Raw genomic sequence first — 20,784 nt, forward strand, 5'->3', positions numbered from 1 at the left:
CACGAGAGGCCATCTAGCCCAAAACAGCTAACTTTCCAAACCGAAACTAGTTCAGAGGGAATCACTGACTCAGGTCAGCTTTTTATTAAGGAAATTAATTTGGTACCGTGGGCTTTAGAAGCCAGGCATATAATATTCAGACAACACTGGATTCAGATCTATGCAGACTAAGGTCAGTAGGCAAGTCCATCTCCTGCAGCTGCAGGGTGCTTGACTCCAATTAAACATCAATACTACATCAGGAGCTCTTATGCCATGACCGCCCCACCCCTCCCAGCCGAGGAGATCACCAGAACCGGCGCAAATCTCTCCACTGTCAGCGCCAGCCAGAGCCCAGGCTCCGCCCCCGGGCCTCCACGGCCCCGTCCCCCGCCCCCCCATCCAGCACCGCCCTTGTTGTCTTGGTGATCTCTGGCTCTCCAGGGTGTCCGGGAGTCTCTCTGCTGCAAGCCCCGCCCAGACTCCGGGCCGGCTCTCGTTGCTATGGTGATCGCCAGTGCAAGCTGGATGCTTGGACGCGCTGCTGTCAGTCCAACGCAGACCCCGCCCACGACGTCGGCGATTCTTGTAGCCCGCCGGTCCCGCGCGGCTCTCGTTGCCATGGTGATCACCGCCGCTGGCTCTAGCGAACCAGGCCGCGCCGAGCCCCAGCTTTCGCAGCCACCGGTGGTGAGTCCGCTCGCCCACTCTGTCCGACCCTCCCGGTCACCCACGCCCGTGCTGGCACATCCCGTGGCCAGGGCCGCGAGGGCACCGCGTCCGCGCCCACTTCCCGCCCTTATAACTTGAAAGTGGCCTAGGGCCCAGGGGCGTCCTCATTTCCGGAGCGCAAACTCTGGGCCAGGCCCGCGCTGGTCGTGTAGGAGAGCCAGGTCAGATGCGGGAGGACAACCGGACTCCAAGGACACCCAAGCGCAACCGGGAGAGGAGCCCGGAGAGAGAAAGGAGACAGAGGGCTGTTGAGGAGGCTGGAAGAGTCAGAGGCCTGGTGAAGTGAGGGCTTTCAGGGAAAAGGCCTAGTTGGCTGAAAGTTAGGGCCCCCAGGCCCACCTAGAGCCTTCATCCTTTGCAGACTAGGAGCAGGAGACCCCTCCCGACTCTACTTCCACTGCCTGAGCTGTGTCATGCCTCACAGCCCAGTAAGGTAAGCTCAGAGGGGAGCTCCTCCTTGGTAGACACCTGTCAAGGGGAGACCCAGGTCTTCTGACTCCCAGGCAGGGTGGGGCAGGCCTGGTTCCCCCATACCATGCTGCCTGCTGTATGCAGATTGAGAGAAATGGCCTCTGCCCCGTATTCCTGACGGAGAGGGAGGCCTGGATCTGGTTTTATTTATTATTCTTGAGACAAAGTCTTACGCTATCACCCAGGCTGGAGTGCAGTGGCACCTTAACAGTTCATTGCAGCCTTGACCTCCCAGGCTCAAGCATTCCTCCCACCTTCCTCCCAAGTAGCTGTGACTGCAGGCACAGGCCACCACGCCCTGCTATTTTTTTTTTTTTTTTTAAGAGACTGAGGTCTCACTGTTGCCCAGGCTGGTCTCAACCTCCTGGGCCCAAGTGATCCTCCCACCTTGGCCTCCCAAAGTGCTGGTATTACAGGCATGAGCCACTGCACCCAGCCTGGATCTGATGAAAAGTTACGTGAAAACTCATGGGTGAGTCCCCAGGTATTTGCACAGCTCCTTAACTGTTTTTCTCCTGGTTGGGTCCACAGGACTCTGGAAGAATGAGGTCCTCCCTGACACCTTTGGGGCCCCCCGTGAGCCGCGACCGTGTCATCGCCACCTTCCCTAAGGTAGAGAGTCATCATGTCTGCAGTGCTCTCCTGGCACTGCAGCCACATCAGCTCTCCCCACTCTACACTCATGCCTGGAAGTAAAGCAGGTGAATCGAGGAGGTCTGTCCATTGCCAGATTTACCTTGAGGAGCTGGGAGACTGGCCATTGACTGCCCAAGGCGGGGTAGCAAGTTGACGGTGACACTGGGCAGCAATGTGGCCTGGAGGTTATAAGGGCTAGGATTTTGCAGCCAGACAGTCCTCTATGTGAGTCCTTCATTCTGATTCTGTCATTAAACTGTGTGGCTTGGCTGGGCGCGGTGGCTCACGCCTGTAATCCCAGCACTTTGGGAGGCCGAGGCAGGTGGAACACGAGGTCAGGAGATCGAGACCATCCTGGCTAACACAGTGAAACCCCGTCTCTACTAAAAAATTAAAAAAAATTAGCTGGGCGCGGAGTCAGGTGCCTGTAGTCCCAGCTACTCGGGAGGCTGAGGCAGGAGAATGGCGTGAACCTGGGAGGCAGAGCTTGCAGTGAGCCGAGATCGCGCCACTGCACTCCAGCCTGGGCCACAGAGCCAGACTCTGTATCCAAAAAAAAAAAAAAAGAAAAACTGTGTGGCTATGGGCAAATTACTCAACCTCTCAGAGCCACTGTTCCATGTTACATGGAGGTAATTCCTCTCATATTGGGTGCCTAGCTCACGGTATGCAGCAGCTCCCCTGCAGTCATGGTTGCTGTTGTTCTCATTATCATCATTATTATCAAAACAGCATTCCAGTTCCGTGACCCCAAATCCAGGGCTCTCTCTCCCCTTGCCATTCTGCCTCTGTTTTCTGCTGCAAACTCACAGCTCTCTTGTGTCTGTATTAAAATCCAATATTAATTGCAGCAGGGAATACAAATTGAGTACAACCTCCATAGGGGGCAGTGGACAATATTTACCAATATGGCAGATGACCCTGCCCTGTGAGATCCAGCCATCCCGTTTCTTTTTTCTTTTTTTTTAGAGACAGGGTCTTGCTCTGTCACCCAGGCTGGAGTGCAATGGTGCCATCATAGTTCAATCCTCTACCTCCTGGGCTGAAGCAATCCTCCTGCCTCAGCCTCCTGAGTAGCTAGGACCACAGGCATGTGCTACCACGCCTGGCTAATTTTTAATTTTTTTAATAGAGACGAAGTCTTGCTGTGTTGCCCAGGCTGGTCTTGAACTCCTGGCTTCAAGCAATCCTCCCACCCAGGCCTCTTAAAGCACTGGGATTATAGGTGTGAGCCACTGCAGCTGGCCTTGCCATTCCATTTCTAGGAATTTACTTGGCAGATATCCTGGCATGGGTTTACAATGTGCATAAGGATAGGGGTTGGAGCAGTTTTTTTTTTGTTTGTTTGTTTGTTTGTTTTTGAGACGGAGTCTCACTCAGTCGCCCAGGCTGGAGTGCAATGGCGCAATCTTGGCTCACTGCAAGCTCCACCTCCCGGGTTCACGCCATTCTCCTGCCTCAGCCTCCCAAGTAGCTGGGACTACAGGCGCCCGCTGCCGCTCCTGGCTAATTTTTTGCATTTTTAGTACAGATGGGGTTTCACTGTGTTAGCCAGGATGGTCTCAATCTCCTGACCTCGTGATCCGCCCTCCTCGGACTCCCAAAGTGCTGGGATTACAGGCGTGAGCCACTTCGCCTGGCCGGGGTTGGAGCAGTTTGTAAGAATAGAAGATCAGATACAACGTAAATATCCTCGGAGAGGAGACTGGTTAAACAAGTCATACATCCTGGCACAGACGTGAGGAGGAATGAGGCAACCTTTTCAGGAGCTGACATGCAACGAGAGCCAAAGTAAACCGTTAAGTAAAAATGCAGGGTGTGGAACAGTGTGCAGTAGAGTGTGTGCAGCACACTCCTGTGTGTGAAAACAAGGATAGGGAGAAATGTCTGTTTGTTTATATATGCAGAAAATATTTCTGGAAGGATAGATAAGCCCGTACTCTCAGTGATTGCGTCTGTGGCTTAGGACAGGTGCGGAGGGAGAGATCCTCTCCATGGAATGGCCTTTTGCATCTTAGATTCTGTGGCCAGGCTGGTGAGGAGGAGGTGACTCTAGATAGGTCCTGGGTATTTGGCGTATGTGGCCATTCCTCCTTCCCCCTTCTTTACCTTCCTCCCTAAGTTCCTTCTTCACACACCTACAGAGAAAGCCTTTGTGTCTCAGACCCGTAGACAATTCCCCATGGGTTTTCCATCTCAACAGAGGCTCAGGCAATTGTTTTCTCTGCAGAGCTTGACAGTGGTAACTAGGGATGACGGAGACTGGTCTTTCTTGAGTCAAAACGAAGGAAAGTGTGATTGGCATAAAACACTCCAGGTATCATGACATGAAGAACCCGTTGGCAAAGCAGATGGTGAGGATCAGAGTTAAGCAGGGTTGCCTGACATCACACAGCTGTGCCTGGTACCTCTGGGATTTGACCTGGCTGTGTCTGGCTCCAGAGCTCCCTACCCCAGGGAAGCAGTCTAGGGAATCTGTCCTGGTTTCACAGGTGGCATTCTCCCCTCTTGCCCGTAATAGTCAGGGATCAAGGCCACTGCTGGCCAAGTTCATCCTGCACCCCAGGGCCCTGAGAAATTCAGAGCCAGGTTGGGCAGGGTCCTCAGACTGCTTGCCAGGCAAGTCCTTCCCTTTACTCTATGTGCCTCAGTTTCCCTGTCTCTGAAATCAGCTCACACTTCTTACCCTGCAGCCTTCATTACCATAGTCTTCCAGTCATCCTGTAATGACCATTGTGTCTGGGCCAGTCCCCAGCTTAAAGCCGTCATGGTAGCTGACAGAAAGAAGCAGCCAGCTTGTTCATGGTAGCTGCCACTCTTCTGCAGAAAAGCAGACTATCGGGCTAAGCTGCTCACCTGCATTATTCAGTTACTCCTCCAAAGACCACATGAAAAGGTGCTATTATGAGCATCCCTGTTTAACTTTTGAGGAAACTGGAGCTCAATAAGGTTCTGTAACTTGCCCTTTGCTAATCTCCTTTCACCATCACTGCTGCCTCAATCACTGAGAGGGCAGATGGGCCAGGCAGAGCCCGAATCGATGGCCAAGACACTGGGGCTGGGGGAGGGGAGCTGTGGATCCAAGCAGCATCCAGAAGGACAGAGCAGGTGGCTGTGACTGTGCAGGGGTGGGGGGCGGGGGGCGGGACCATTGCCATACACAGATCACACCAACGGCCTCAACGGTGTCCTTCGCCGCACATCCTTGCCACATTTTGTATTTAGCCTGGGCCAATCCAATGGCAAAAAATAATGGTCATCTTTAATTTGTTTAATCTCATTTTTTTCTAATTACACACCAGGTGAGGGTGGCTGGGGTATATGCAGTTTTTTCTGACCCTGAGGCCCATGCTCTTAAACCACTGCTCAGGTCTGCCTTTCAAGAAATGTGGGCCGGGCACGGTGGCTCAAGCCTGTAATCCCAGCACTTTGGGAGGCCGAGACGGGCGGATCACGAGGTCAGGAGTTCGAGACCATCCTGGCTAACACGGTGAAACCCCGTCTCTACTAAAAACAAAATACAAAAAACTAGCCGGGCGAGGTGGTGGGCGCCTGTAGTCCCGGCTACTCGGGAGGCTGAGGCAGGAGAATGGCGTAAAAACCCGGGAGGCGGAGCTTGCAGTGAGCTGAGATCCGGCCACTGCACTCCACCCTGGGCGACATAGCGAGACTCCGTCTCAAAAAAAAAAAAAAAAAAAAAAAGAAATGTGGACAACAGAAAGTGCCTTCTAGGACATTTTCCAGGCACATGTATGCATGTTTTTAAAACAAAATGTCATCAGAGATTCATGGAAGGTATGGATTAGAGACAGGGTCTCACTCTCTCACCCAAGCTGGAGTGCAGTGGCATGATCATAGCTCACTGCAGCCTCTATCTCTTGAGCTGAAGCAATCCTTCCACCTCAGCCTCCTCAGTGTCTAGGACCACAGGCATTCACTCCTGCACCTGGCTAATTGGATCTTGGAGGATCTGGGCACCAAAAGAGCTCCACTCCTTTCCACTTGAGAGGGTTGAGGCCCAGAGCAGACAGAGGCCTGTCACATGCATGCAGCAAGGGGACCACGACCCCAGGTGAGACCCAGATCTCCGAGTCTCTGCCTTGGCTCGCCCCTCTGGACTCACAAGGCCCCAGAGCCTCAAGGCTGAAGAAATAGAGGATACACATGACAGGTGGGTCAGGGAAAGCTATTGAGGCTGCCAGCTGTGAGGCCTAGGAAGGAAGGCTGGGAAGACCGTCTCCCCTCACTGCTTCGCTACGGGGAAGGAGCTGCAGCTTTGCAGGATGATGTGTCTGTCTGTCTCTTTGCAGTGGTACACGCCAGAAGCCTGTTTGCAGCTCAGGGAGCACTTCCACAGGCAGGTCAGCGCTGCCTGCCAACGCAGAAACACGGGGACTGTCGGGTGAGCCTGCAGGGTGTGGGATGGGGGAGCAGGTGGCAGGAAGGAATGAGTGCATGAATGCACGTGTGAAAGAATGAGCAAGTGAAACACACACACGAGGCTGGCGCAGCCCTGTACAGGCCTGAGGATGACTGGGGTTTTCATCTGGCTTCAGTTAACACACCTGCCACATGGAACAACTTTCCCTCTTCTAAGTCACGCAGGTGATTTTTCGGCCTGAGGTCTTGGCACAAGTCCATTTCCTCTGTCTGAAATGTCTTTCCTAATCCCCTCACTTCCCCTTCCCCTTCCCCTTCAGGTCTCAGCATAAGTGTCAAGTCCTCTAGGAGGCTTCTCTGACCCCCCACTACCCTTGCCCCCAAGCCTGGACTGGGGAGAATACCCTTCCTGGGTGCTCTTGTGCCCCCAAGAACGTATCTCACAGAATTGCAGGCTGGATTCCTCACTGGACCTAGCCCAAGAGGGCGAGGGCTGTGTCTGCCCTGTTCCTGCCGTGGCAGCACCTGCCACCACCGGCACAGGGATTGTGAAATAGTCATTCCTTCTTTTAACAAATAGGTACAAGGGCCTGCTTTTGCCCCTCTTCCTTAGGAGCTCATAGTCTGCTCAGGGAGTTGGCTGAGCTCACAGGGGTCACACAGGTGCGATGAGGCTGCCACAGAGCACAGCTAGAGGTTACCAAACTGCAGAGTGGGTGAGGCAGAGCTGAGATCAGAATGGCCGAAGTGGCCATGGTGATGGAATGAGAGTAGTGGCATCTGTTGGGGAATGCTGGTGCCATATCAGGTGCTTCACGCAGATGATCTCCCTGACCCCTTATGGCAGCACTGGAGGTGGGGAGACTGAGGATCAGAGGGTACCTGCTGCAAGACCTTGTCAATACCTTTACTCATTCATAGGAGAAATGGAGTCAGAATGAAAGGGCCCTCTGGGAGCAGGGTAGACACAGTCCCTGCTCTCATGGACCTGGCGAGGTGACCTGCAGCCCAGGTCACCAGGTGACACAGTGGTGCCCTCTTGCTGTTTGCAGGCAGAGGAAGTGCCTGTCAGATATTTACCCAGGTTGGTTGCTGTGACCATTTGCCTCCTTTGGGATGAGCTGCAAAAACTCTTAAGGTGTTGTCAACAGTCCTGGGAAGCTGGAACAATGGTACCTGTAGTCCCAGTTACTCAGGAGGTTGAGGTGGGATGATCATTCAAGCCCAGGAGTTTGAGATTAGCCTGGGCAATACAGCGAGACCCCGTCTCTAAAAAAATAATAAACAGTCCGAGAAACGCCTCTGCACAGAGTGTAGGACACACACAAAGGGTGAGGGTGGCGGCTGCTCTTGGGGAGCAGTGACCCCCAGAGAGCCCAAGAACCTCAGAGCCGATTCGCCTCAAGCCACAGCCCAGATGTATAGAGCCTGAGCCCTGTTCAGGGTGTGCCCTTGGCCTGTCTGACCCTTACGGATACCTCTAAGTGAGCAGGGCATGGTGGTGTCATGGTCAGGGAGTGCCTGCTTGCAAAAGGCCAAAACCCACATGGGCGCACAGCCCCAGGGGGTGCATGGGAGGGTGAGGGGCTGCCCGTCCCTTGTGCTGGGGTCTCCCTGCACGTGGACCCTGTGTCTGCACCCTCAGCACAGCTCCCCCACAGCATAGACATGCCCATGGCTACTGGTTGGTTACCAGAGCCGCACCCTGGCCTCCTGCCTCTGCCCCCTCCTCCTGTGACTTGGCCTTTTTTTATGCCCATTCCTAATTCTCAGGATGGGGACTTTGACCAAATGTAGTGAGGGGTGAAGCTCTAGGGGAAGCAAAGTCCCCAGCCTCTCCCATCTCCCCTCTGGGGAGTGTGGAGGGGAACACAGTGTTTCGGCAGGGTGGCCCATCCTGCGTCCAGGAGTGAGGGGTGTCTCACCAGCAGAGAGCTCAGGGAAGGAAGGGGCTGTGAGTGTGAAGACACCCTGGAAGGCATGCCCGAGGGCAACAAGGCCATATTTCTCACAGGCTCAAACTCTCAAAGGTGGTGGTGGTTGGCGATCTCTACGTGGGGAAGACCAGCCTCATTCACAGGTACAAGGCTTCCTCTGCCCCGTCGGCTACCTCCCCCAGCACCAGGTTGTCATACCTTTGCCTGGGTGGCCCAGATAGTATCAACATAGTGGAAACCATGTGGTTTCCAGGAACTGCCGGGCCTCAACCTGCTGGGAGCCAGATAAGAGGGGGTACAAGAAATCGGGGAGATGGCAGGGCTGGGCAGACATTGTGGCATCCCAGGAACCTGGCGCTTGTCAGACTGTCCCCCTGGGGCCAGGGCTCTCCCCTCTACTGCCCTCCCTGCAAATGGCTGCTCAGTTTCGTTCAGTTTCTAACTCGCAGCTTGCCTTCCGAGCTCCTGCAGCCTCCCTTTCCCCACCTTGTCCTTGCTGGCTGCCCTGTCCACCCGTGGCCTGTGTGGACCATCACTTCCTGATGGGAAGTGGACCTTATTTGCCTAAAGACCTTCACTGTCACAAGTGAAGCTTCCGGGCACATTTCTGTGAGTACACCCCCTGTGACGACTTCCTTATCCCCCACAGGTTTTGCAAGAACGTTTTTGACCGAGACTACAAGGCCACCATTGGGGTGGACTTTGAAATTGAGCGCTTTGAGATTGCTGGAATTCCCTATAGCCTCCAGATGTAAGTCGCTGTTTCCCCCATGACTCGTGGGCGACTTCCTAGGGGCACTTGAGAAAGGATTTGGGGAGCTCCTGCACTGTGTCCATGTCAAGGAGGACTGGTCTAGACAAGCAGAGCCTGGGGGTGTTGTGTGACACTCAGCTTCCCAGCTCCCAGAACCCCCAGATGCTCCGTCAGTCCCAAAGTTGTCTCATTTTGGTCACTGACTCTGGGGAAGATGCCCACAGCCTGACCTGCTCACCTGCCCATGACCTCCCCAATCCCCCCCCTGCTCCTCTCGAGGCCCTGGCTCCAGTCCCTCCCTGACCTGGGCCTCCTGTGATCCCACTCACCAGGCCAGCAGAGTGGCCTCCAGCAGGTCGCTTCTGAGCTCTGAGCCTCTGTTCCCACCTGTAAAATGGGGTCAAATCCAGTCCCTGCGTGCCAGGCTTGGGCAAGGAGGGCTGAGATGGAGTCTGCAGCACCACATCCTTCCTCAGGTCTGAGGCACTCGTCTTCCTCCTCACACTGAAGCCTTCACTCCCTCTCCCCTGCCTTGCTTTCCTTCCACTTCTGTCTTTTTTTTTTTTTTTTTGAGATAGAGTCTTGCACTGTTACCCAGGCTGGAGTGCAGTGGCGCAATCTCGGTTCACTGCCACCTCCACTTCAAGCGATTCTCCTGCCTCAGCCTCCCAAATAGGACTATAGGTGTGCACCCCCACACCCAACTAATTTGTTTTTGTATTTTCAGTAGAGACAGGGTTTCATCATGTTGGCTAGGCTGATCTCAAACTCCTGACCTCAAGTGATCCACCCGCTTCAGCCTCCCGAGTATCTGGGATTACAGGTGTGAGCCACCATGCCCGGCCCACTTCTGTTTGTCTTCCTTGCTAGGCCCTGGGAGTCTGACTCCCGATGGCCCCCACTGGCCTCAGCCCTTTCCTCTGCCTTCCTTCTGAGTGGCCCAGGGCTTACCCTCTCCCACCCCAGCTGGGCAGCTTCCCTCTGCCCCAGCACCTGGAGAATGCTGCAGGCCTGCCTGGGCCCGGGCCCTCACCTCTACTCTCCTGTGAGACCCTTCCATGTTCCCCTACATGGCTGGCCCTGCCCCCCATCTCCACTTGCCTGCTGGCATTCACCAAGCTCCTTCCTGGTGCCTGAGTTGGTTCCTCAATCCTCCATGCCCTGCCTGGACTGAGCCTTCAGATCCTATGGATGTCAGCTCATAACTCTGTCAAGATAGTGCCCCCTTCTCTCAGAACTTCCACAGCCCCAGCAAAGCCCTGGAGATGGAGGATAACAAATCTCGCCCAAGGGAGAGTACGGGTCAGTCAAGAGCAAAGGAGGCTGGGAGAACGCAAGGCTGCAGGACTGAGGGATCCAGAGAGCTGAGAAGAGCAAAGGACTGGTAGGGGTAGCCCAGGCGGAGCCGGGAAAGACTGGCTAGGGGCTGGGCTCACCCGTGTGACCACAGGCCATATCTCATTAGAGGGCCCTGAACAAAACAGGGACACTGCCCTGGCTCAGCCTCTCATTGTCTTACATTGAGGCCTTCGCCAGCCTCCCCACAGGCTCATCTCTAGGCCACCACCACCAGCTCCTCCCCCAGAGTCTTCAGATATGAAAGAAAATATGAATGAATTAATGAAAGAATGAAGACCAAACCTTCAGTGTCATGCTGGATCACTTGAAAAAAATTCAGACCATGGCCAGGCATGGTGGCTTATACCTGTGATCCCAGCACTTTGGGAGGCCAAGGCGGTCTGGAGTTTGAGACCAGCCTGACCAACATGGAGAAACCTCATCTCTACTAAAAATACAAAATTAGCCGGGCATAGTGGTCCAACTTGGGAGGCTGAGGCAAGAGAATTGCTTGAACCTGGGAGGTGGAGGTTGCAGTGAGCCAAGATCATGCCATTTTACTCTAGCCTGGGCAACAAGAGCGAAACTCCACCTCAAAAAAAGAAAAAAGAAAAAAATTCAGACCATTGATGTCTTGTTTGTGATTTGTCTACTTTGCAGTTTATTGAGAAAAGTTCAATTTTGATCTGTTGACCTTAAAAAGCAATGAATTGGGGAAGAATTTTCAGACTCAGCCCTGCATAGTGACTCCCTGCTTTGTTCTAAACCAGGGCGGGTAGATCTCACTAGGTGCTCTTTCCCCTCTTCTAGACTGTGCCCATGGCAGACATCATTAATCAATTGTTGTACTCCTTTCCATGGAGCCAGAGCTTAGCTTCTAATTTCTTCTCACTACTATGCTCCAAAGAGCTGGAGTTAACTGCTGAGATCCATCTGTTGCTCCCCTGTTAGGTATCCCCAACCCCTACTTTGGGACCTGCAGCGTGGAAGGTGAAGCAATGCCCCAGTCACACCCAAGCAAGTGGTAGAGCCACTGCTGGAGGCCCAGCCTGGAGCCCCAGTGCCATTCACAGAGCCTTCTCTACAAGTGGACTGCTACATCTTCAGAGCGAGGCATGTCTTGGGCCATATGTTCCATTTTAATGTCTCATTCAGAAGGGAGTGAGCTGCAACTCCATCCATCCAAGCAGCAGAACAACTAATGCCACACCCTTCTCCACTAGGAATGAGAGAAGTCCACTGGGGGCACCCTAGGAAGGGATCATAAGGAGCTGGGGGTAGGGACAGCTGGCTCACAACAGGCACTTCCTGAAGCCCATGCAGCTGGCAGAGGCCCTTAGGGTCTCCCACCCATGGTCCCATAATCTGTTGGCTCAAGACACTGTGATTGTGTAACCTGACATCATTTCCCTTTCTTTCTCACCCACCTCACAGCTGGGACACAGCTGGGCAGGAGAAGTTCAAGTGCATCGCATCTGCCTACTACCGGGGCGCCCAGGGTGAGCAACATGCCACGTCGGGGCTCTCAACCTCGTGCAGCAGCGGGGTCTCTGCCAGGCTCCACAGTGGGAATCCCAAGTTCTCTGCACAGGCACCTGTTTTCTGTCCTCCGAGACCCACTGAGAAAACCCCCAGGCCACTACTTGGGAACAGGGAAGCTGCCTTCATCCCCAGGCCCTGGCTGACCTTGGCGATCACACCCTTTAAGGACCCTGTGGTAGTGGGTGCTGGCTTTAAGTCTCACCCCAGTTTCAGCTCATAAAGATGCTCAGAGATGAAAGTGCTTTTCCAGAGGCTCAGAGAAGGGCAGTGCTGGACTCCAGGGGCAGGTGGGAGGAGGCTTGTCTCGTCTTAGCAGAGGGGGCTGGGCCAGGGAGGAGGAGTGAAAGGGGGACCTCGGGAGGACTGGCAGGTCCCACGTGGGGGCCAGCAGAGCTGGGTGCCCACCACTTCCATGGCCAAGGGCAGCCAGGTGGTGCTGGGCAGGGTTCACCGTCAGCAGGGGGCGGCAGCATAAGCTCCTATCGCCTACCCCACCTTCCCAGGAAGAAGACAGAAATGGATTTCAGTGGGAGATGTGAGAGAACCTCAAAAGTATCCAAAACCAGACTCAAATTATAAGGCACCGTTATGTCTACTCGGTAGTGGTGAAAAAGTTACAACATTTTATTTTAGACTTAAAAGAAGCAAAAATAGGAACAAACCATGCAGCCCTCAGCTATGGGTTGGAGCTCCAGCTCTGCCCTGGCCGCATGGCCTCCTGTGCCCTTTGCCTCTTCGGGCCTCTCTTCTCAACAGGATGCTTCTCCCCTGGGAATAAGAGGTGCGAGGCGCCTGGCCCACCTCTACACATGGCAGCCTGGCTGCTGTCATCCCTATCCTGTTTTCCCCTTCCTTTCTCTTCCCACCTGCCTTGGAAGGGTTGTGGGTCTCCCTGAAGCCTTAAGCCAAGGTGCAGAGGAAGCCCCTGTCCGGCCCTGGTCACACCCCCGGGGGCAGTAGAGAGCATTTGCCTGTAATGTCCTCCACATGGGGGTCCCCTCAGGACCCCAACAGGACTGGGGTGCGGCCAGTGATGAGAGGAGCTGAGGGCCCGGGCTACATCTGCCGGTTTTCTGCCCAGCTGGTTCCCCGGAAGTTGTTTCGCTAAAGTGGGTTGTTGCAAACCATCTCTGCTGTAGCTGCCACTGGTTGAAAGTTGGCCCTGTATCGGGCCCTGGACTAACAGCTTTTTAAAATGGCTGCTCTCATTTAATCCTCACAGCAACCCTGAGAGCTAGAGGTCTCATCCTCACCGTTTTACAGATGGGGAAACTGAGGCTCTCAGCAGTTAAGGCCCTCACCTGAGCTCCCTTCGCCATAAGTGGCAGAGGGTGTCTGATGCTAAAGCCCATGCGCTCACTCCATGCCCACCTTGTCCTGCCTCCCTGGATCCCACACTGAGGCTGGGCTGCCGGGTGCAGGCTGGAGGGTCCTGGTGGGGGACAGCCATGGGGTATCTCCTCCTCAGCCTCCACTGTAGGAGGTTCCGGTGCTGAGTGCCTGGGGGGCTGCCCTGGCTGTTCCTTGGGAGCTGGGTACCTCTTGGGGAGCCCCCTTGCCCGCCTCACCTGGCACTGATTGGCTGTTGGCTTTTTCCGGGTGTCCAGTGATCATCACGGCCTTTGACCTCACTGACGTGCAGACCCTGGAGCACACCAGGTAAGTCTGGGCTCTGTGGCCCCTGCAGTCTCCCTGGGCTCAGGAAGCTGCCTGGAAGGGCTCCCAGAGCCCAGCCAGTGGACCCTGACCCCATGGTGGGTGTGAATGACTGGGCCCCTTGTCAGAACCAGCTGCCCACGGGCCACTTACTGTCCAGCTGCCTTTAACCCTAGAGATTTGTCCCCATTTATTCTGGAGGGGTCAGCACATGAGTGTGAGCTCAGCACAGCCGCCCCAGGCGCGTGCTCAGAGGGGCCCCAGCCTGCTTCAATACTCTGCCTTTGCTGTGTTGCAAGTCCTGATACTTTTTGAATGAGGTGCCTCACATGTTCAGTTCACTCTGGGCCCTGAAAACTGTATCGCCAGTCTTTGAAGGGACATGAATTTGGCACTTGCAGTCTCGAGAAGAGAGAATTGGCAATGTGACCCATTCAAGAGGCCATCTACTTCTGCTGGGAATTGGCCAGCTACTGGAGCAAAGCCCTCTCGCCTTACCTTGGTCTGGGGCATTCGCACCCAGCATCTTCCAAACCCGGTGAGGGAGGCGGGGGTGACCATTCTAGTTGATAAACGTGCAGGACTCACGCAAGGTCTCACCGGGAGAGGCCAGAGGGGGGCCAGGAGGGGTCTTCACCACCTCCAGCCAGGGCTCTGGTATTCCCACCCCTTTGGGTCCAGCTAAGGCCCTTCTGGCTGGAGGTGCAGCATCCTCTCAGCCAGTGTGGGCCAGGAAGCCCTCCTTGTCCCTCCCAGCCCAGCACCCCAGCCCTGGGGAGGTCCCAAGTGTGCTCTCTGCCCCTTGTTTGGGGTGGGAGGATGGGTGAATCTCTCAGCCTCTCCCCCTTGCACTCCAGGCAGTGGCTGGAAGATGCTCTGAGGGAGAACGAGGCAGGCTCCTGCTTCATCTTCCTCGTGGGAACCAAGAAGGACCTTCTGGTGAGCAGAGTGGCACTGGAGGTCTGGGTGGCCCTTGGGAAAATGCCTTCCCTTTCAGCCCTCATTGGAGGAGCCATGGCGGGGGAGGGAGGCGGCACAGTGGGAAGCAGGCAGCGGCCTATCCCCCGGGGCCTCCCTGCAAGAGAGCCCGGGACGCTGGGCCAACAAGGACTGTTTCTCTCAGTCAGGAGCGGCATGTGAGCAGGTCGAAGCAGAGGCCGTGCACCTGGCCAAGGAGATGCAGGCCGAGTACTGGTCGGTGTCGGCCAAGACCGGTGAGTGGGCCGGGGCTGTCAGCATGGTGGGGCAGAGCCCGGCTCTCGGGCCAGTCCCATGGGGCCTGCCATGCAGCATTTCCCTCTGCAGCCAGCCGTCTGTTCCCTCTGTGGCCCTGTGCACACTGGCATCACAGCCCTGCTGTGCTGGTGCCTGGCAGCGTCTTTCATTGCCTAAGAGGAGCTGCCTCATCTCTAGAAGGAGGCTGGGAGGCCTGCCCCACAGATGGGGGAATAGTGACTCCAACCCTGTGTCTTGCCATGCTGGCCCGTTCTCCAAGGCAACCCCATAACTACTCATGAGGCAGGTTCCATTTTATGCCTGTGAAGTAACTTCCAGGGTCACAGGGTGGCAGGACCAGGACCCAAACACACTCTCACCTGTAACCACTGCACTGTCCTGCCTCCGGCCCTGAAAGGCCAGGCATGTGACATCATCTGGCATAGAGAAGGGCCCAGTGACAGGGGCTCCACACCTTCCAGTATCACTGTGGCTCACAGACCCCAGCTCTCACTGAACGCACTGCCCACCGGGTCTATCCCTGGCCATACTGGGCCCCCAGCCCAAGGCAAGATGCCCAGCATCTTTGAACCTCCATCTCCTCATCTGGGAAGCAGGTGATGCCATCCATCTCCCTTTTTTGTGAAAAAACTTTTTAAATTACAAAAGCCATGTGTATTTACTGAGGAAAACAGAAAATCCAAAGACACAAAGAGCAGATGGAAAACACAGGTTGTTGGGGGATGAAATGAAGTCATACACAGGGCCTGGCACATAATAGGCCCCCAAGGCTCTGGGGACTCAGGAATTGGGCCCAGTAGTCTTTACCCTGTGTAAGAGGGGACAGCAGATATCTAGTCAGAGACTGGGTTGAGCACTGAGGGTTGGCATCACAAGTAGAAGCACCACTTCCCGTCCAACACAAACAACTGGCAGTATCTTCCACTGCTCCTTCCTGACAGTGAGAACTGCTCTGTGAGACCCTCCCTCCTTTATCAGAGTAACAGTAAGTTCACCAACAGCTCACTATGGGCAAAGCAGAACTGCCCTGTGCGGTTGTGCAGGTTGCTGGCTGCACAAGGGCAGTGTGCATGTTAAGGGCTGGAAACTGGCCTGCTCTCTGATGGGCAGCCACCTCTACCTGGAGGAGGATGCATAAAGGCTCCGTGTGGGGGCTGACAGCAATTCAATCCTCACAGCCCCACCGGACAGGTATGGAAAGTGACAGGAGGGCAGGCATATGTCTGTCCTGAGTTCCACATGTTCCAACACCTGGGCCATATTAGCATCTGATTGGAAGAGGAGATGCTGGGAAGCAAAGACTCAGAAGTTTGAGGGAGTGGCCCAAGCAGGCAGTGGGGTGGGAGTGGGGAGGCTGGAGCCAGGTGGGAAGCCAGGCCAGTGGGCCCTGCCCCGGCATTGTGCTGTCCATGTGACTGGGTGGGGCTGTACCCTCCTGTGGTCACTGTTACTGTCAGGGTGCTCTAGAAAGGGCTATGTGCCAACCTGAAGGTGGGCTGGCCTGGCTTTCACACCCAGATGCATTAAGGGGCAAGGACAAACACTGATGAGGTCCTGGCTGTCTTGTGAGCCCACAGGCGAGAACGTGAAGGCATTCTTCAGCCGTGTAGCCGCCCTGGCATTCGAGCAGTCGGTGCTGCAGGACCTGGAGAGGCAGAGCAGTGCCCGGCTCCAGGTCGTCGATGGAGAACTAATCCGTGCGTATAGATGTGGCTAGGTTGGGCTGGGGAGCAGACTGGAGGCCTAAAATCCACATGCACCATCCTCCTGTCACCCGAGACCCTCCCATTTTCTGAACTTGTGGCCCTCTCCTATCCCTTGACTCTCCTCTCAGGGTGTCATTGCAGCCTTGGGCCTGTAGCCTCCCTGATCCCACCTGCCAGGTGAGAGCCTGTCCCTAGCCCTCCCTCGTCTCCTGACACATGGACCTCATGGGCATCCATTTGGTTCTCATGGCCCGGGCTGGGCATCCCAGGCCCTGCAGATGTGTCCTGGCCCCGGCTTTCCCAGTCTGCAACTTTGCCCACTCTGTTCCAGTGCCTGGAATGCCCCTCAGCCTCTTGTCCTGTGTCAAGTCATTCAGGCCTTGAACAACAGGGCCAGGAGCTTCAGCTCACAGCTCTGACTCTCAGGGCCGGCATCCCCTGCCCAGTGTCAGCTACAGGATTCTTGGTTGATGCTAAATTACTTCTCACCTCCTTATAGGAATGGAAAGGAGTCCACCTGAGACCCAGGAAAGCAAGAGGCCCTCCAGCCTGGGCTGCTGCTAGCTGGGGCCTGCGTGGAAGGCCTCTGCTCCCTGCATGCACACGGACGGGAACTTCCGTGACTGGAGCGGAGACTGGAGCCCGAGCTCTGCAGTGGGTCTGCCCTCAAGCTGTAGTTCCAGTCCCTCCACCCATCCACTGCACTCAGCCCCAGGGCACAGTCACTTCTCTGTTGCAGGTTGGGCGCTAGAAAAGGCCCCCGCTGGCTGACTGGGAGCCCCACACCACCAGGCCAGTGCAGGCACTGTGGTGGTCCCCTGAAAGGCCAGTCCATTGGCAGGGTCATCAGTCACCTTTGGCCTCAAGAGGCCTCAGAGCTGCAAACTCCTGCACTGGTCTATATCCCTCGGCCATGGCCCACACCAGCAGTCAATCCTGCACTCTTTCCCAGTGATCTTGGATGTGTCCCCAGGATCCATCACAGTGTTCCAGGCAACGTGGACTTGTCAAAGTCAGCACCTGAGGGAGAGGCCACCTGCCATTCCCCCTGGGAGTTTTCTCTTGTCAGCAGGACTTACAGTTCTGGGTGTCAGAGCTTCAGGCCTCACTGTCCTTCTGCCCCGGATGCTCAAGGTTCCTGGGAAGACCAGCACCTCTGGAGGACAATGGACAAAGTCTCTTAGACCTTTTCTGGCTGAAGGGTTGTCTCTGGTACCTCTGAGATCCCTAGGTCCTGCCCTCCTGGTCAGTGGGCCAGGATGTGCAGAACAACCACTCAGGCCTTTCTGGCCCACCTGGACAGTGCATTTACGTGTGTGCTGCGGGAGGAAGGCTGCACAGCTGCCCTAGGGTAACTCACTCTGCAGCCCTTGAACGTGGCACTGCCCACCTCTAGCACTCAAACTGGGCCTATGCCCACTGCTGCCTCTCCATCCCTCTCTCATTGGCCTGCACATCTCTTAGGACCTTTGTAATGGTGTCCATGCATCTTTGGAGGACTTCAGAGGCCCTGCCGAGTCCAGCATGTTCCCGTCTCCGACACGGCCTCCCCCTGCACACGCAGAGCAGGCGGAAATACTCAACACCTTGCCCAGCGTCTCTGCCCAGTATGCTTGTCCACGGAATCTTCTCACAGCTATGAACCAGCCCCACCGCCCCATGCTCCTGTTGCCTGGCTATGCCTACTCATCCCACCCACCCCGTGCTGTTGCTTCCCATAGATGGTGAGCACCTTGCGGGCAGGCTTCTGATCAGTGCCATTCTCCTAGGGCCTGGCACACTGCAGCTGCCTTGTAAATGTTCAGCTCAGCAATTGCCAAATACCAGTTAGGGAAGAACACTGGCATCTTTTTCTGTTCATTCTCCCTTGGACATATTTTTTGCACATTTTTATATAAATGACTTTTTTTTTTTTTTGAGATGGAGTTTTGCCCTTCTTGCCCAGGCTGGAGTGCAATGGTGCAATCTTGGCTCATTGCAACCTCTGCCTCCTGGGTTCAAGTGATTCTCCTGCCTTAGCCTCCCATGTAGCTGGGATGACAGGCATGTGCCACCACGCCTGGCTAATTTTGTATTTTTAGTAGAGATGGAGTTTCACTATGTTGGTCAGGCTGCTCTCAAACTCCTGACCTCAGGTGATCCGCCCGCCTCAGCTTCCCAAAGTGGTGGGATTACAGGTGTGAGCCACCATGCCTGGCCATAAATAACTTTTATTTATTTATTTTTATTTTATTTGCTTTTCTTGAGACAGAGTCTCGCTCTGTCGCCCAGGCTGGAATGCAGTGGCGCCATCTCAGCTCACTGCAAGCTCCGCCTCCCGGGTTCACGCCATTCTCCTGCCTCAGCATCCTGAGTAGCTGGGACTACAGGTGCCGGCCACCACGCCCGGCTAATTTTTTATATTTTTAGTAGAGACGGGGTTTCACTGTGTTATCCAGGATGGTCTCGATCTCTTGACCTCGTGATCCACCCACCTCGGCCTCCCAAAGTGCTGGGATTACAGGCGTGAGCCACCTTGCCCAGCCTCCATAAATGACTTTTAAAGGGGTTGTATCGGCCGGGCGCGGTGGCTCAAGCCTGTAATCCCAGCACTTTGGGAGGCCGAGACGGGCGGATCACGAGGTCAGGAGATCGAGACCATCCTGGCTAACACGGTGAAACCCCGTCTCTACTTAAAAAAAAATACAAAAAACTAGCTGGGCGAGGTGGCGGGCGCCTGTAGTCCCAGCTACTCGGGAGGCTGAGGCAGGAGAATGGCGTGAACCCGGGAGGCGGAGCTTGCAGTGAGCTGAGATCCGGCCATTGCACTCCAGCCTGGGCGGCAGAGCAAGACTCCGTCTCAAAAAAAAAAAAATAAAAAAAATAAATAAATAAAGGGGTTGTATGTTTAGTGTGAACAAAGACAGTACAAAGCATATAAAATACAAAGTGGAAGCCCCCTACCATGTTGGCTGCACCCCTGAAGTAAGCTCTGCTAACAGTCGGGACAATTGCTTCTGAACTCTGCGCCTTTGCCTGCACAGCCAGTGTTGATGGCTTGTTTGTTGTTTTTACCAGAGTGACCTCCTTCTGGACATACTCACTGGCAGCCTGCCTTCCTAGGGAGCTGGCGCTGAGCCCTCTCCCTGTTGGCACACAAAGAGCCTCCTTCCTGTAGCAGCGCCCAGTTTTCCTTCATGTGGGCGGATCGCAGTTCATTTGACCCTTCCCATTCGCAGGCCATCCGGCTTGTGTCCAGCTTTTAGCTCTTACCGATGGTGCTGCAATGGCCATTCTTGTAGTTATAGCTTCGCATACTTAGGAAGGCCTCTGGACTGTGGCCCCCAGCCTCGTCCACTAAGTGCAGCCTGTGGTCGGGCAGACAGCACTGGGGTCCATTAGGAAGACCAGGTTCACTGGGCATAAGCTTCACAGGACAGGAGAACCTGGCCATGGTGGACTGTCGTTCTCCACAGCTCCCTTCCCTTGCCCCTCAGGCCTCCAGGATGTGTTTACGGGGGGCACAGGGGGTGGTGTCCAGCTGTTGCCAGCTTCTGAGCTAGAGCTGCACTGCCTCACATACATTATGTAAATGGTCCTTGATTAAATCCTCCTATTACCTCCGGCAATGTGCCAACTGATTCCCGCGCATGCTGACTGACAGCTGTGGCTTCTCCAACTTTGATAGTTGGCCTGGGAGGACAGAAGAATAAGGTTGCCAGGGAAACGCAAGGGGCTCAGTTGTCCCCCCACCCCAAGTTGATGCAGCATCTTCTCGGTCAGAATCGCTTCAGAGTGGTTTGCGCACCCTCACTTTGATGATTTAATGAAGACATTTCCTTCATTCCCAGCATCGGGCAGTAAGTTTCCTGGACAGAGGCACTTTCTGTTGGTCTGGTCCTGCGGGCCCAGGCAAGCAGCCCCCTGCAGCCAAGGCACAGCAAGTGACCACGGTGACTACATCCAAGTGCTGCTGAAATGCCTTTTCCCTCCTCCCTGTTTCCCCGGACCCTTCCCTGTTCTCTGTCTGTCTGTGTGTCCTTCCATTCATCTGTCTCTTCTGCTGGACACATTTACCTGAGGCAGGTCCTCTCCTGTCACTTCCTGGCTTCCCAGGGCTAGGTCCCAGGGTGCTCTCGCTCTGGCACTCGAGGCTCCTCACCACCCAGCACACCCCACCCCCACAGGCCGGTGCTCCAGTTTCATCCCTGGTCACAATGCAGTCTTTGCAGATGCCAGGCCCCTCTTCTGTGCCCAACAGCTGGGACACCCCTACTCCCAGAGGCATTTGTGGACACCCCCACTGCTCTCGCAGCACTTGATACCTTAAGTGTGACTGGTCACATCTGGGCTTTCTCCCCCACCCATCTGTGGAACCCCAAGGACCAGGACAGTGACCTCATCACCTCTACTGTCTCCCCTCACACCTCCGGGAGGA

At 55.2% G+C, this 20,784-nt stretch overlaps 1 protein-coding gene across 6 annotated transcripts; it reads left to right on the forward strand.

Annotated features, from left to right (window-relative positions):
* The first annotated feature begins 468 nt into the window (after window positions 1-468).
* On the forward strand, window positions 469-17,896 carry LOC105498499 (RAB36, member RAS oncogene family). Of its 6 annotated transcripts, none has more exons than XM_011770662.3 (12): window positions 469-669; window positions 1,073-1,144; window positions 1,714-1,794; window positions 6,129-6,220; window positions 8,213-8,278; window positions 8,785-8,886; window positions 11,662-11,726; window positions 13,377-13,428; window positions 14,283-14,364; window positions 14,549-14,639; window positions 16,239-16,336; window positions 16,867-17,896. In XM_011770662.3, the coding sequence occupies exons 1-12, from the start codon at window positions 484-486 to the stop codon at window positions 17,116-17,118; spliced, it is 1,239 nt and encodes a 412-aa protein (XP_011768964.2). In that variant the 5' UTR covers window positions 469-483; the 3' UTR covers window positions 17,119-17,896. The 6 variants fall into 6 exon arrangements, with proteins under 6 accessions (XP_011768964.2, XP_011768966.2, XP_011768967.2 ...); XM_011770664.3 differs by having other exon boundaries at window positions 16,239-16,358; window positions 16,867-17,076; XM_011770665.3 differs by lacking the exon at window positions 1,714-1,794.
* The last annotated feature ends 2,888 nt before the right edge of the window (window positions 17,897-20,784 follow it).

The sequence above is a fragment of the Macaca nemestrina genome, chromosome 15 (genome assembly GCF_043159975.1).
Source record: "Macaca nemestrina isolate mMacNem1 chromosome 15, mMacNem.hap1, whole genome shotgun sequence".
Taxonomy (NCBI): domain Eukaryota; kingdom Metazoa; phylum Chordata; class Mammalia; order Primates; family Cercopithecidae; genus Macaca; species Macaca nemestrina.